Here is a 13,147-nt window from a genome sequence, read left to right as displayed (position 1 = left end):
GATATTCCACGCCAGCTCAGTGTTCTTCGCCTTTATCGGCACATAGGCAGGCATGCCAGCATCGTTTTTGTAGCCGCCCCTCCGCTGCCTCTCTGTCAAGCGTTTGATGGAGGGGACATTGGGCTTTGTCAGGGGATCAGGCACCTCCTGCGCGCTGGCGATAAGCTCCTTGATTTTGCTGCCAAAGATCCTATGTGCAACCGCAGTGCTGTGCATGTCGGCACGACAGAGCCGCTGGGCTGTGGTGATGCGGGCTGCCGATAGCCGTGCGCGAGAAAGAATCCGACTGCTCATTGGCAAAAATGAATCCGTAAGAGAAAATAATTGAAACTGGAAGATAAAAAAGAAGAAAGGAAGGCCACAGCGCAGATCGAGATCTGAGCCGGGCTCTAGTTCATCGAACTGAACCACGGTCCAGTCCAGCGTTTTTTTTTTTTTTTTCACTTGGCGGAGATCAAATTGCAGTCCTGTGCTGCCTCCTCCTCGCTCGGCACATACCGTGCGACCTGCTTGAAGAACCCGTCCAGCGTACACACTGATGAGCCCAGCTCGGTATGGTGTGCCCCCGCATCGCGGCAAGCAGGGAGCCGGATTTCCCGGTCATTGTACCAGACACGCACGTAGTAGCCACGCAGGGCCCGCGGGTCATGCTGGGCAGCACCCGTGGCTGTGCCACCGATCCTCTGGGTCGTCCAGTGGTACAAGTCGTCGGGGACGTTGATGGGGCGCACGCGGCGCTCGGGGGCGATCCTAGTCAGGTCGTCTGAGTGGTCAGCCTGTTCGTCCTCCCACGCCGGCCGCACCGTCGGGTACGGTGTCTTTGTGTCCTTGAGCAGCTCAATGCGTATGCTGGCCGAGAACGGCGGCCACAAGAGTCCCACTGGAGCCTGCACCGCGGGCCCAGTCTTACGGTCACCAAAAACTGACAGCAGTGGCCCGACAGTGGTGTCGTGGCCAGAGTAGACGCCCATCTTGGGTGGAGCCTTGGCCCCGTCGCGGTCCGCCTTTACAGCCGTGACAAGGTTGCCAACAAGCTCGTGGACCAGCGGCCCGATTTGCATGCGAGCCAGTCTCGGGGACAGCTCCAAAGAGTACATGTACTCTACTACAGACATCATCGAAAGGCGCGTCAGGATCTCGTCAGTAACGCCCTCGGGCATCTTCATGCCGTGGGCACGCATGGGCCACAGCGTATCCATGGTTGAAATGGCAACGCGATGACGTCCAGGATTGAACTCGGTGTCGAAGAACTCGCGCACAGCGGGAATTTTCTCCAGGTCGCGGCGCAATTGCTCGTACTCGCCAGCCCACAGCTCCAGCGACTTGTTGTTGAACTCCATGAACATGGCCGGCCATGTTCTTGCAGTCAAAGTTGGGGAACATGTTGTCGCGGTTGGCAGGCCGCACATTAACGCGGTAGGTAGGCGCGTTGGCAGGCAGATTGGGATACAGCCCGCCCAGCAGATGCTGCAAAGACTCGAATGCACGGGTGAACGAGGTGCTGCGCAGATACAGGTCCTCTGCATATCCGCTGTGGGACTGGGGCAGCGTGGACGGAAGGAATCCGAGTGTGTTCACGTACAGATCGCGCAGATGTGTGCCCAGCGCCGACATGCTCTGGCGCCCAACATCCGTGAGCTGCCCGAAGCTACAGGTAGCCGCCGTGGTTTTGGACGTGTCACTGGCGTGCTGGCCTTGCGACTCTGTGGTGCCAAACACCTTCCCGACATCGCGCTCGTCGCTCTTGAAGATGTACGACTGCCATGCGGTTGGCTTGCCGTCGCCGGTATGCGAGTCCACAGCCTTCAGAAAGTCAGCGTGCATTCTGTTGGAGTCGCCGCAATAGTTCCAGTTCCGGGGCGTGACATGGGGCATCTTGTGTGTGATGGGCGTGCGCTCGCCGTGGCGGTTCAGCACGTCGACGTGGATGACCTGGAGTCCGCTGGGGTAGTGTTTCTTCACAAACTCGCCGGTCAGCTGCGGCAGCCGTGCCTTGGTCGGGTTCGGGATGGCTGCGTCTCCGGTGGGCGCTCTGCTGGCCTGCGAGGGTGACATGACTAGGGTTGAAGAATAGCTGAAGCGGAAAAAAGAAATAGTGCAGTCCCTTCTGCTCGCCGCCTTCGGCGTCCGTTTTATACCCGCGCGAGCTCCATCTCTCCTGAGCACGGCTGGCATTTGAGCAGAATGGCTGCATGGCGAGGAAATCACGAGGCCAAGTGGCGGGACTGCATCGTCTATCCACGCCCGTCCAAGAGAAAACAGGTTTGCCAGAGATAACGGACTGCAGCTTCAGAGACAAGCACGTCTCGTGAGAACGAGCGCGGGGACAGTCTGGCTTGTGCGCGGATTACGGCCAGCGCCATCTCGTATAAGGAAGGTGACAGTTGGCAGTCACCGGCGTCCATTTATCGTAAGGATCGTCACTGCCATAGTAAGCACCGTGGCCGGTCGGGGGGGCGGGCAGCCGGGTGGGGAGTATCAAGACACGTTCGAAGGCATGCACTGTATTCACATGGAGCACGAATTGACATATGTCAAAAGCAGACCCTGGGCCGGCACATAAAACTGTCTACTGGCGCGCCTGCCGGAACTGCTCAACAAACGCAGTGATCTTTTCGACATTGTCCTCCATCTCATCAACCGTGTTGCTGGGCAGCTCCATGATGATCTCCTCATCATAAGACTCGCGCGCCTCGTCCAGCACCACCTGCATGATCTCGCTCTCGATATTCTCCGAAATCTTGTTCTGCTTGTATCCGCGCTCCGTCAGTCTGTCAAACACCTTGTCGGTGGTCGCACGCAGAACAACCACCAGGTCAAACCACCGCTTGGGGAAGAAGTCGCAGGTGTGGTAGTCGACGCAGACGCCGCCGTCCGCCAGCATGTCCTCCATCTCGTCAACGACCTTGTCCTCGTTGAGCCAGTACGTGTCGAATTCCTCGTTGTAGCCGTCGTGCAGGGTGCGCTCCTTGACTAGATCACCGACCGTGATCTTCTTCAGCCCAGTGGCCATCGCGACCATCTCTGCCGTTGTCGTTTTGCCCGTGCCCGGGGTGCCAGTGATCAGCACATTAGGGGTGCTCCGTGGCTTGCTCTGCGGCGCATCGTCACTGTTCATTGCGAATTATGTGTAGGAAAAAAATTGCGTACGTGGTGCAACAGGTGAAGGAGAGGAAAAGCGTGCTGAGCACTTGCTGCCAAAACCCAGACGCGGGTCAGATCAGCTTCCCGATCAACCGATTATGTGAAATTGATTTCTGGACTGTCTTTTTTGGGGTGGGGAGATTTATGCTAATGCCCCGCGCCAGGCACAGCGGTTCTGCGCTATCTCTCATCTGCGATCGGTGCCCGCTTTCATTTTTCTCTCCACAGCCCCCACACCACCTTTTGTCGAATTCACAAACAAATGCTGCAGTCTTTCCTTCGTGTTGGCGGTCGTCGCGTTGCCAGGCCGATCAACGCTCAGCGGCTGGGCCGTAACAGCGGCTCGCGCTGCCTGTCGATGCTCTCGGGCAAGCGTAGTGTTGGCGCCTTGAGCGGAATCAACTCGCAGAGATATACTGCCTCTAACGTGGCTGTTAGTACCAGGGCATCTGCTGGCATTCGGTTCTACTCTGCTGCTGCTGCAGAGGCAGAGACTACCTCGTCGATCGATCTGGGAGACATGATTCCAATGGACAAGATCCGCAACATTGGAATCATTGCTCATGTAGATCATGGTAAGACCTCGCTGGTGGACTGCCTTCTGAAGCAGTCCGGTGCCCTGGCTGGTTCCAGCGCGATGCAAGAAACCCGCGTCATGGACTCGAATGCGCTAGAGAAGGAGCGCGGAATCACAATTCCTGTCCAAGGTCACCTCTCTGGCGTACAACGACCACCGCATCAATATCATCGATACACCGGGGCACGCTGATTTCGGTGGTGAGGTCGAGCGCATCCTGTCGATGGTTGACGGTGTTGTTCTGGTTGTCGATGCCACTGAGGGACCGATGGCTCAGACCAAGTTTGTCCTGACCAAGGCCCTGGCCCGTGGCCTGAATCCCGCTCGTGGTCTTGAACAAGGTTGATCGCGCCACCAGCCGGCCCGACGAAGTCGACTCTGAGCTGCTGGAGCTGTTTATGGCTCTTGGTGCCAGCGACGAGCAGACCGCGTACGACATTCTGTATGCGTCGGCCAAGGAGGGCTGGTGCTCGGGTGACTTGGCCCAGGCCAATTCGTATATTGAGGCGACCAACGCCAATGGCAAGTCCGGACGGTAGCATGGTGCCGCTGCTGGACGCGATCCTGGCCAGGGTGCCGTCGCCCAAGGGAGAGCGGGACGATGTACCGTTCTCGATGCTGGTCACGCAGCTCGAGGCCAACTCGTACCTCGGAAAGTGCGCATTGGGCCGCATCACCAGTGGAACTGTGCGTGTCGGCGACAAGATCCGCGTTCTTGAGCCTGGGACCGGCAACGTGAAGGAGGAGGGCAAGGTCACCAAGCTGTTCCTGCGCAGCGGTGTGCAGCAGGTGCCCATGGCCCAAGCTGGTGCTGGCGATGTCATCACCATCAGCGGCGTGCCAACCGTCAGTGTCAACTCGACCGTTGCCAGCCCTGAAGTCACCGAGCCGCTCGAGTTCATCCCTGTCGATCCGCCTACCATTTCGATGACCTTCTCTGTCAACGACTCGCCGCTGGCCGGCCGCGAGGGCTCACAGCTGACATCGAGCATGATTCGGGACCGCCTGCGCCGCGAGGCTGAGACCAATGTTGCGCTTCAGATCGTCGACTGACGGCAAGTCCGAGGCGCTTGAGGTGCACGGCCGCGGAGAGCTGCAGCTGTCGGTGCTCATTGAGACTATGCGCCGTGAGGGCTTTGAGCTGTCCTGTCACTCCGCCGCGCGTGCTGTTCAAGCGTGATCCCGACAACCGCAAAAAGATCCTCGAGCCCTACGAGGAGATCACAATCGATGTCGACCATGCATCCTCGGGCACAGGTCATCGAGAAGCTGACCAAGCGCAAGGCCGAACTCAAGTCGTTCACTGACATTGCTGACAAGGCGCGCATTGTGTTCCACATCCCGACGCGTGGTCTGCTTGGCTACGCGTCCGAGTTCAAGAACGACACCCACGGCACTGGTGTCATGAACCACGCGTTCCTCCGCTACGGCGAGTATGCCGGCGCCTTCGAGAAGTCGCGCAAGGCCAGCATGGTGTGCCTGTCGTCTGGTACCGCTACCACGTATGCGCTGAACATGCTCGAGCCGCGTGGCCGTCTGTTCATTCGCAACGGCGAAGACATGTACCCTGGCATGGTTGTGGGCGAGCTGAGCAAGGATGGCGCCGATCTGGATGTCAACCCGACCAAGGCCAAGCAGCTGACCAACATCCGCGCTGCAGGCAAGGACGAGACTGTCCGTCTGACGCCGGTCAAGCCCTGGACGCTCGAGGAGGTCATCGCCTATGTCAACCCCGACGAGGCGATCGAGGTCACGCCAACCCAGGTCCGTCTGCGCAAGCAGATTCTTGATCCGATCAAGCGCAAGCAGCTGTCGCGCAAGCGCGTCAGCGATATTGATGATATGCTCGACTGAGCAATGTACACACTAACCAGGGGTGGGTTTTTTCTGTGTCGCAGAAGGAAACTTGTCGAATTGTATTTTTGAAAGATATCAGCAATAGACCGTTACTAAATCTGCAAACATGCCAAGCACTTGCCGCCACACTGTATGATGCCGCTCAATGTCTGGTAGTGATATGCATCAGTGTGCTTTTGTATTCGCCGATGGCTCATATAAATTTGACGCTGGGTGTCTCTGGCGGATCGAGTGTTTTCTCTTCCCTACATTCCACTTCAGTAAATATGTCAGTCAGATCCACTCATAGTGATAGCGGTCGCGCCACTACCAACGATGCCCTCCTTTGGTGAAAGCCTCGAGGCCCGTGTGTCTCGTTTCGAGGAGCACCAGGCGACCCAAGCCTACATGCAAGACAAAATCGAGCAGCTTGAGCAGCGCCTCGAGGCTATCGAGTATCACAGGAGCTTTTCCACGGGAAGCTGGACACCCGATGCGCAGGCATACTACTGTCCGTATCTGCCGCTGCCCAGCAACAACCTAAACCCGACGTGCCACGATCTGAGGCCCAAGCACCTGCACACCATGAAGGATCTTATGTGCCTCCGCCAAACCAAGTCCGTTGAGCACTATGCCACCACGTTCCAAGAGCTCGCCCAGACTCTCGAGCTAGACCAACCTATGCTGATCGAAATCTTCTACCTCGGTCTCAGGGAATCGATCCAGGAACTAATGGCGCCACATGGCTCGTTCATCTCCCTAGAGCATTTTATCGACAAGTGTATGGCCATCGAGGGGACCGTTGGCTACTCCAATGTCCACCGCGAGGGTCCGCTAGCCCCAGAGGAACGCCAGCGCCGCATAGAGTATAACCTATGCCTGTACTGCGGTGGGTTTGGACACAGGAAGCCGTAGCTGCGTCAAGGGCAGACGAGCTCATTTTCTGAGGAAGAAACATGCGAGCGCAAACGCAGCTGCAGATGTATGAGCTCCCAAAAGATAAAGATCGAGTGAGACCCCATCATGTCCTGCCCCACTGGATTGGACTCCCACGACCTTTGATGCTATCACTTCTCCCCCTGTTCCTACCCAAATAACACATACAAAAGACCCCCTTTAGGCGATGAGTCGCAGTGATACGTGTGTAGCTTCACCAGCAAAGAAGCCAAAGGAGGCAAAGCGCGATCTAACGAAACCGCCTGGAGCCGGCGAGAATCGCTGCCACCACTACGTTGCTGATAAGGGCAGATACTGTCCGTTCACGAACCAAAGCAGGCAGCAAGTACTGCGGCGAACACTCAGTGCTGCAGGATGGCCAGAGCCAGCGCGTCCCGTGCCCTTACGACCGGTCCCACTCGGTCGATATCCACAGGCTAAAAAGGCACATGGCCAGCCTGTGCAATGCGCGACCCCCTGCAGTCCAGCCTGCATATGTGAATCCTGATCTCAATGTGTCACTGCCACCGCCCAATTACGGAACAGGCACATTTGCTGAATGCGGAAAGACATGGAGCGAGGAAGGGCTAGCAAAGGCAGATGCCAGACTAATAGGTCAAGCCAGGCGAGCTTTTATATCTGTCGCCTGAATCCGACTCGTCCGATTGGTACGCGACGCAACACCTAGCAGTTTGTCAGCAGAAGCGATGGAGTCCCTTGATGCGGCCTATCATTGCCAAATACCTTGAGGGCGTGCCTTGTGCACAACTACCTGCTGGAGATATGGCAGCAGCATCGTTTGCAGACCTGCTCGATGCGGTCCATGTTTCGGCAGAGTTCAAAATGGATGTCACCTCACACACTGCAGTTGACCAGCCCAAAAGCTGGAAGCAGAATCAAAAATATGCCCGACAGCAGTCGTCGCTAGTCGGCCACATGGATCAGCGGGGGATGCTGAACCCAGGAGTTCTGTTTTGTCGAGTTTGGAGCCGGCAAGGGCGAACTGTCAGTATACGTCCATTCGGTGCTTGAGACGAGGCGCAAGGCCGGTAATACGAATCGTCCTGGTGGACCGTCAGAACGCACGCCGGAAGTTCCAAATCATTCAAGAAGATTCAGGCCAAGAAAAATCGGCGCACGACCATTTCCACCGCATCCTCATCGATATCCGGGACCTCGACCTTGGCCAAATCAAGGAGCTGCAGTTCGTTGATGAAGCAACTGGGCAAATTCGTCTGCGCCCGATAGTCGCCTACTCGAAGCACCTGTGTGGTGCTGCTACCGACCTGACCATCAAGTGCCTGGAAAACTACCAGAATGCTGGTGGTAAGGTGGTTGGAATGGCGATTGCACTTTGCTGCCACCAGGTGTGCAAGTACTCGATGATGCTGGACCATGACTATTTGTCACAAGCTATTCCCCGCACTCAGCCAGATAATGATAATGCATGGGACGATGGCCAGCGCGAGTTGTTCTATCGCCTAACCTCCATGTCCAGCTGGGCGATCAACGTGCCTGCGCAGCTGTCTGACGCAAAGCAAGACCCGTCGCTGTTCACACAAGACAGCCGCACCCGCATTGGCCACGCCATCAAGCGGTTTATCGACATTGGCCGTGTCCAGTACGTCCGCCAGCATCTGGGGCTGCCCAATGCTGAACTGGTCTACTATGCGCCGCGTGCAACATCCCCTGAGAACCTTATGCTGGTTGCAACTGGCGATGCCTGCTTCTAGCTAAATGGCAAGCCGATTTACCCACTACTTCTAATAATAGGCCTTCAATATAGTGATCGACGGCTGAATCTCTTCAAACGCGTGTACACCTGATTGTAGCTCGGTGCACAGCCATGCATCCAAAAGTGGTTTCCAATACGTCAGTAGTGTCAATCATTCCAAGACATAAACGACCTGGTGGGAGACCGCGGTCTGTTTACCTGTTCCCATTTCCAAATTTCGGTGCGAGGAGCGGCTCGCAGTGCGGCAGCCTGCGCATCCTCGGGGATGCAATTCCTTAAATCCTGTTGCTGCCTCATCTCTTGCATTGCTCTTTCACTTGACCACCATATCTCCTTCACTCTCTTCTCTACCTGTTCCCTCTACTTTGTGTCTTTCCCGCACCCTTTCCCGCACCCTTTACCCTAGATTCTCCTCTTTTATAACGAACACCCCCGCGCCTTTTTATCAAAGATGAAGTTCTCCACTACCGCTCTTGCTCTTGCCACCATTTTTGCTGCCTCCGCCGTTCAGGCCCAGAAGATTGATGCCGAGGGAGACACCCCTGCTCCCGCAGGCTCAAACGGCCAGATTGATCCTGTTGCTCACAACGGTGTCCTTGGTGAGGCTGTTGTCGTGACCAACACTGCTGTTCCCCCTCCCGCCAAGACCCAGAGGGCGGCTGCTGCTTCTGAGACCCAGCCAGCATCGGACAACACCAGTAACAACACCTCAAACAGATGCCTCAAACGACACTACGAACGACACCTCGAACACCAACAACAACTCGGATAACAAAACCCCGAACACTAACACTTCGAGCACCAGCGTCTCGAACACTAACAGCTCTTCGGGTTCTTCGAACTCGTCGGGTTCGTCGGCGTGACTTCGGTCGTCGGGCGCTGACACTTCGAGCAATAGCTCGTCAAACACTAACGCTTCGAGCAACAGCTCCTCGAACGACAAGGCTTCGAGCAACAACGCACCAAATGCCAACGCCTCGAGCAGCAACTCCTCGAACTCCAACGCATCTAGCAATGACAGTTCGAAGAGCAATGCCTCCAGCGGCAACTCTTCGGGCAGCGGCAACTCTTCGAGCAGCGGCAGCTCTTCGGGCAGCGGCAGCTCTTCGGAGAGCGGTAACGCTTCGGGCAACGGCTCGGGCAGTGGCTCGTCGGGCGCTCCTGCCGTCTCTGCTCCGGCTGGCTCTGCTGGTTCCTCCGGCTCCCCTGTTGCGTCGGGTGCTGCCGATGTCTCTGTCGCGGTTTCGGATAAAGGCTGAGGAGTCAGACGCTGCCAGCGAGCTGGACTCGATCGATGATGAGGAAGAGGGCTCTGCCTCGTCGGGACACTCGTCTGCCGCCCCCAAGTCGTCTGCCGCCCCAAGTCGTCTGCTGCCCCCAAGTCGTCGACCGAGTCGAATGGTGCCATGACTACTGCCCCTATGATGGCCCTAGTCTGCCTCTGGTTGCCAGTCGCTGTCTCTGGTGTCATGTTCTAGGACCCCACTCAAACTTTAATGTCTTTTTACAGAGTGTCTCTGACCTCGTCCCTCCCCGTGTCATGCTCAATGTCAATGACAACTGAAGGCCATTCCTTCCGAGAACAATGGTTAACCCATGTATTTTTGCAAAAAACTATGCAGACCACATGTCCACATAGCGCTATAATGGAACAATTTGCTGCCCACGCATTGCTTTGACGTGCATACAGGTAGTCAGCAGAGGTTTTGTTTACCACGCCTGAGTGTTGGACACACTCACGCGCTCGGTCTCGCTGGCCTGGGCATCGACAGGAACAACGCTACCGATGACATAGGCACTCTCGCCGCTCTGTGTCAGCTCGGCGACAACTGTATCGACATGCTCCTGGCCACAACCATCACCATGCCAATACCGCAGTTAAATGTGCGCGCCATCTCCTCAGCTGCAACGCCGCCAGCCTTCTTGACCCACTGGAACACGGCGGGGAACTCCCACTTGGATGCGTCCACCTGCACGCCCAGATGCTTGGGCAGCACGCGCGGGATGTTGTCAGGTGAACCCACCGCCTGTGATGTGCGCCATACCCTTGATCAGGCTCTTGTGGATCAGCGGCAGCAGCGGCTTGACGTAGATGCGGGTCGGGGTCAGCAAAGCCTCACCAACCGTGCGGCCGTCAGAGGTCCATGGGCACGTGCTATGGAAGTCGAGGCCAGCGTGGGCGAACGACCTTGCGCACCAGCGAGAACCCGTTAGAGTGCACACCCGATGAGGCCAGACCGACCAGCACATCGCCAGCCTGCATCGTGTCCATGCGAGGCAGGATCTCGGACCGCTCCACAGCGCCGACCGCAAATCCAGCTACATCGTAGTCGCCCTCGGTATACAGCCCAGGCATTTCCGCCGTCTCGCCGCCAATCAGCGCACACCCAGAGTCAAGGCACCCGTCGGCAACACCCTTGACAAAGTCGCGCGTCGCCTCGACATCCAGGTGCCCGCAGGCATAGTAGTCAAGGAAGAACAGCGGCTCGGCTCCCTGCACGATGATGTCGTTGACCTGCATCGCCACAAGGTCAATGCCAACGGTATCGTGGATCTTCATTTCGTGGGCAATCTTGAGCTTTGTTCCCACACCCGTCGGTGGCCGACACCAAGACCGGGTCCTTGTAACCAGTCGCCTTAAGATCGAATACGCCGCCGAAACCGCCAATATCGGAGTCAGTGCCCGAACGGCGCGTGGCCTTGACAATCGGCTTGATCAGATCCACCAGGCGATTACCAGCATCAATGTCGACACCGGCGTCAGCGTACGACAGGCCGGACTTGCCAGCCTCGCCCTTCAGATACTCAATCGCGCGGAATCCAATGTCTGACCGGTAGAATCCACCATCGAACTTGACAGTCTTGATCGCTGCATATCGCACGATCCAGCGCTCCCTGCAGCGTGGCATCGACGCCAGTGACCGTCAGCACACGGCCACCCGAGGTGCTGACAATGTTGTTCTCGCGCTTGGTACCTGCATGGAACACGACAGTGTTGTCCAGCGGCTCACCGAATGTGATCGTGCGGCCCTTTGGGTATGAGCCCGGGTATCCCTCTGACGCCATGACAACCGTTGCCGCATAGCTGTCCTTGAACTTGAGCGGCACAGCATCGAGCCGTCCCTCAGCACCAGCCAGGAATACCTTCAGCCAGATCGCACGAGTCGTCGAGGAGCGGCAGAACCACCTCGGTCTCGGGATCACCGAACCGGCAGTTGTACTCGAGCACCTTAGGGCCATTGGGAGTCAGCATGAAGCCTGTGAACAGGCAGCCGACAAACGGGAACCCGTCCCGCCGCATGCCGTCGATCGACGGCTGCAGCACGGTCTTGTGCAGCTCCTTCATCAGCTCCGGTGTCGCAACCGGGGCGGGCGCATAGGCACCCATGCCGCCCGTGTTGGGACCCTCGTCGTTGTCGTATGCGCGCTTATGATCCTGCGCTGCCGGGAACGACACGACTGTGTATCCATCGGAGATCGCCAGCACGCTGATCTCCTGGTCCGACCAGCAGCTCCTCAATGACCACCTCGTCGCCGGCCGCGCCAAACTCGCGGTCGACCATCACCGACTTGAGCGCATCCAAAGCCTCCTGCTTGTTCTTGGGGATCAGCACGCCCTTGCCGGCTGCCAGACCGGAGGCCTTGATCACAACATCAAACTCAGCCGTCTCGATGAACTGACGCGCCTTGGCATAGTCCGGTGAAGTTGCCGTACTGTGCAGTTGGAATGTTGTGCTTTTGCATGAAGTCCTTGCTGAACGCCTTCGATCCCTCAATGTACGCCGCCTTGCTCGACGGGCCGAACACAGGGATGCCAACCTTCTTGAACTCATCGGCCACGCCGTCAACCAGCGGCTGCTCGGGGCCAGGAACAACCAGTCCAACCTACAGTTTCGCGTGAGCAAGGCACAGTGGAATCTTTTACGACGGTGTTAGCTTGGGGATCGTCCAGCTGGGGTTTTTTTGGGGGGGATAAGGGAAACATTTGTGAGCATTTTCAGGTTAGCGACTTGCCTTCTGTGACTGAGCAAACTCAACCAGCGCCGGGAAATCGCCCTGGCTGTGTCCAATCGGGACGTTCTCGATCTTTGCGCTCGCCGTAGCGGTACCGCCGTTGCCTAAACGAGCAAATCCAAAGAGCGCACCTTGTTAACTCGGTTCCCACACTATCTACCAAAAGGGTTGCCTCTCTGTCTGTGATCTGGTACCATCACCGCCGACTGGCGCGACCGCACATCTCCCGGGCACTTACCTGGCGCAACAAAGACCTTGCTCACCCGCGCCGACTTGGCCAGCGCCCACGCCAGCGCATGTTCGCGTCCGCCGCTCCCAATAACCAGAACCTTCAGCTCTATGCACGGGATTCGATCTCGTTAGTTGGTATTTGATCCAGCAGAATATGCCTGCCCTCGGACAGCAGGGCTACTTACGAGAATCGGCCATGGATATATCGTTGATGCTCGTAGTAACTGTTGCTAGGAACACTTGAAAAGTGCTTTGGAAAGAAGAAATAAATCGGCTTTGTGGAGGAAAAAGATGTACGCTGACCTCTCCTTTCTTTCGATCCTGCTGCCTGGCCCGCCAGCCTGACTTTTTATAGCCCAGCCAGAGGGTCGGCAGGCACTCTGGCTGCTGGTCGCCCCAAAAATTATTCCGTAGTATTTTCCCTACTCTTTGCCACTGCGCGTGCTGGCGAAGTGGATCAGGGGACGGGGCTGCGAAAGTGCCGCACAGGAGATAAGCACGCTGGGATCTTGGTTTCTGACTCGGCTCAAACTCACACCCAATTCTGGAAAAGCCAACGACTTGACTTTCAGGGGGACGACGCTGCATGAGACACTGCTACATTCGCCACATGCACATGCCACACCGGGCGGATCGGGGCGGAGCCATTCAATTTGCATAGTGTAGGAAACGCT

The 13,147-nt window shown here is 57.1% G+C and overlaps 6 protein-coding genes across 6 annotated transcripts; 3 read left to right on the top strand and 3 right to left on the bottom strand.

Annotated features, from left to right (window-relative positions):
- Window positions 1-440: 440 nt before the first annotated feature.
- Window positions 441-2,055, bottom strand: DL89DRAFT_291376 (phosphoglycerate mutase-like protein; the record flags this gene model as incomplete). The annotated part of the gene is made up of 2 exons (XM_040890190.1): window positions 441-1,313; window positions 1,345-2,055. The coding sequence occupies 2 exons, from the start codon at window positions 2,053-2,055 to the stop codon at window positions 441-443; spliced, it is 1,584 nt and encodes a 527-aa protein (XP_040745574.1).
- A 326-nt stretch (window positions 2,056-2,381) lies between these two features.
- DL89DRAFT_109188 (P-loop containing nucleoside triphosphate hydrolase protein) lies at window positions 2,382-3,284 on the bottom strand. Its single transcript, XM_040883081.1, has one exon. The coding sequence runs from the start codon at window positions 3,116-3,118 to the stop codon at window positions 2,570-2,572; it is 549 nt and encodes a 182-aa protein (XP_040745573.1). The 5' UTR covers window positions 3,119-3,284; the 3' UTR covers window positions 2,382-2,569.
- Window positions 3,285-3,369: 85 nt separating this feature from the next.
- Window positions 3,370-5,683, top strand: DL89DRAFT_265783 (uncharacterized protein). The gene is made up of 7 exons (XM_040886824.1): window positions 3,370-3,796; window positions 3,852-4,007; window positions 4,063-4,217; window positions 4,249-4,750; window positions 4,782-4,822; window positions 4,863-4,953; window positions 4,979-5,683. The coding sequence occupies exons 1-7, from the start codon at window positions 3,407-3,409 to the stop codon at window positions 5,573-5,575; spliced, it is 1,932 nt and encodes a 643-aa protein (XP_040745572.1). The 5' UTR covers window positions 3,370-3,406; the 3' UTR covers window positions 5,576-5,683.
- Window positions 5,684-6,639: 956 nt separating this feature from the next.
- DL89DRAFT_265782 (DUF715-domain-containing protein) lies at window positions 6,640-8,265 on the top strand. Its single transcript, XM_040886823.1, is given in 5 exon segments — window positions 6,640-6,810; window positions 6,830-7,134; window positions 7,199-7,420; window positions 7,458-7,517; window positions 7,573-8,265. 5 exon segments carry the CDS (start codon window positions 6,681-6,683, stop codon window positions 8,224-8,226), a joined length of 1,371 nt encoding a protein of 456 aa, XP_040745571.1. The 5' UTR covers window positions 6,640-6,680; the 3' UTR covers window positions 8,227-8,265.
- A 414-nt stretch (window positions 8,266-8,679) lies between these two features.
- Window positions 8,680-9,487, top strand: DL89DRAFT_255820 (uncharacterized protein; the record flags this gene model as incomplete). The annotated part of the gene is given in 3 exon segments (XM_040885388.1): window positions 8,680-8,926; window positions 8,946-9,087; window positions 9,127-9,487. 3 exon segments carry the CDS (start codon window positions 8,680-8,682, stop codon window positions 9,485-9,487), a joined length of 750 nt encoding a protein of 249 aa, XP_040745570.1.
- A 325-nt stretch (window positions 9,488-9,812) lies between these two features.
- On the bottom strand, window positions 9,813-12,771 carry DL89DRAFT_265781 (phosphoribosylamine--glycine ligase). The gene is given in 12 exon segments (XM_040886822.1): window positions 9,813-10,073; window positions 10,161-10,213; window positions 10,253-10,416; window positions 10,436-10,806; window positions 10,838-11,119; window positions 11,142-11,372; window positions 11,416-11,687; window positions 11,716-11,887; window positions 11,907-12,113; window positions 12,243-12,346; window positions 12,481-12,579; window positions 12,659-12,771. The coding sequence occupies 12 exon segments, from the start codon at window positions 12,669-12,671 to the stop codon at window positions 9,939-9,941; spliced, it is 2,103 nt and encodes a 700-aa protein (XP_040745569.1). The 5' UTR covers window positions 12,672-12,771; the 3' UTR covers window positions 9,813-9,938.
- Window positions 12,772-13,147: the final 376 nt, after the last annotated feature.

The sequence above is a fragment of the Linderina pennispora genome, assembly GCF_002104995.1.
Source record: "Linderina pennispora strain ATCC 12442 chromosome Unknown DL89scaffold_3, whole genome shotgun sequence".
Classification (NCBI taxonomy): Eukaryota; Fungi; Kickxellomycota; class Kickxellomycetes; order Kickxellales; family Kickxellaceae; genus Linderina; species Linderina pennispora.
Note: the sequence above shows the minus strand (reverse complement) of the source record. Positions and strands in the feature narration are given on the sequence as shown.

Bases quoted from the DNA above. Each gene is read 5' to 3' on its own strand.
- DL89DRAFT_109188 (XM_040883081.1), bottom strand. From the start codon at position 3,118: ATGAACAGTGACGATGCGCCGCAGAGCAAGCCACGGAGCACCCCTAAT.
- DL89DRAFT_265783 (XM_040886824.1), top strand. From the start codon at position 3,407: ATGCTGCAGTCTTTCCTTCGTGTTGGCGGTCGTCGCGTTGCCAGGCCG. The intron at 4,008-4,062 runs GTCCTGACCAAG...GTCTTGAACAAG, and splicing joins CGATGGCTCAGACCAAGTTT to GTTGATCGCGCCACCAGCCG. The intron at 4,218-4,248 runs GTATATTGAGGC...GCCAATGGCAAG, and splicing joins GACTTGGCCCAGGCCAATTC to TCCGGACGGTAGCATGGTGC.
- DL89DRAFT_265782 (XM_040886823.1), top strand. From the start codon at position 6,681: ATGAGTCGCAGTGATACGTGTGTAGCTTCACCAGCAAAGAAGCCAAAG. The intron at 7,135-7,198 runs GTCGCCTGAATC...TGTCAGCAGAAG, and splicing joins CCAGGCGAGCTTTTATATCT to CGATGGAGTCCCTTGATGCG. The intron at 7,518-7,572 runs GTGCTTGAGACG...GTGGACCGTCAG, and splicing joins TGTCAGTATACGTCCATTCG to AACGCACGCCGGAAGTTCCA.
- DL89DRAFT_265781 (XM_040886822.1), bottom strand. The intron at 11,688-11,715 runs GTGCTGGCGATC...ATGGATACACAG, and splicing joins GGTCGGACCAGGAGATCAGC to TCGTGTCGTTCCCGGCAGCG. The intron at 10,807-10,837 runs GTGTCGGCCACC...GTGGGAACAAAG, and splicing joins GTTACAAGGACCCGGTCTTG to CTCAAGATTGCCCACGAAAT.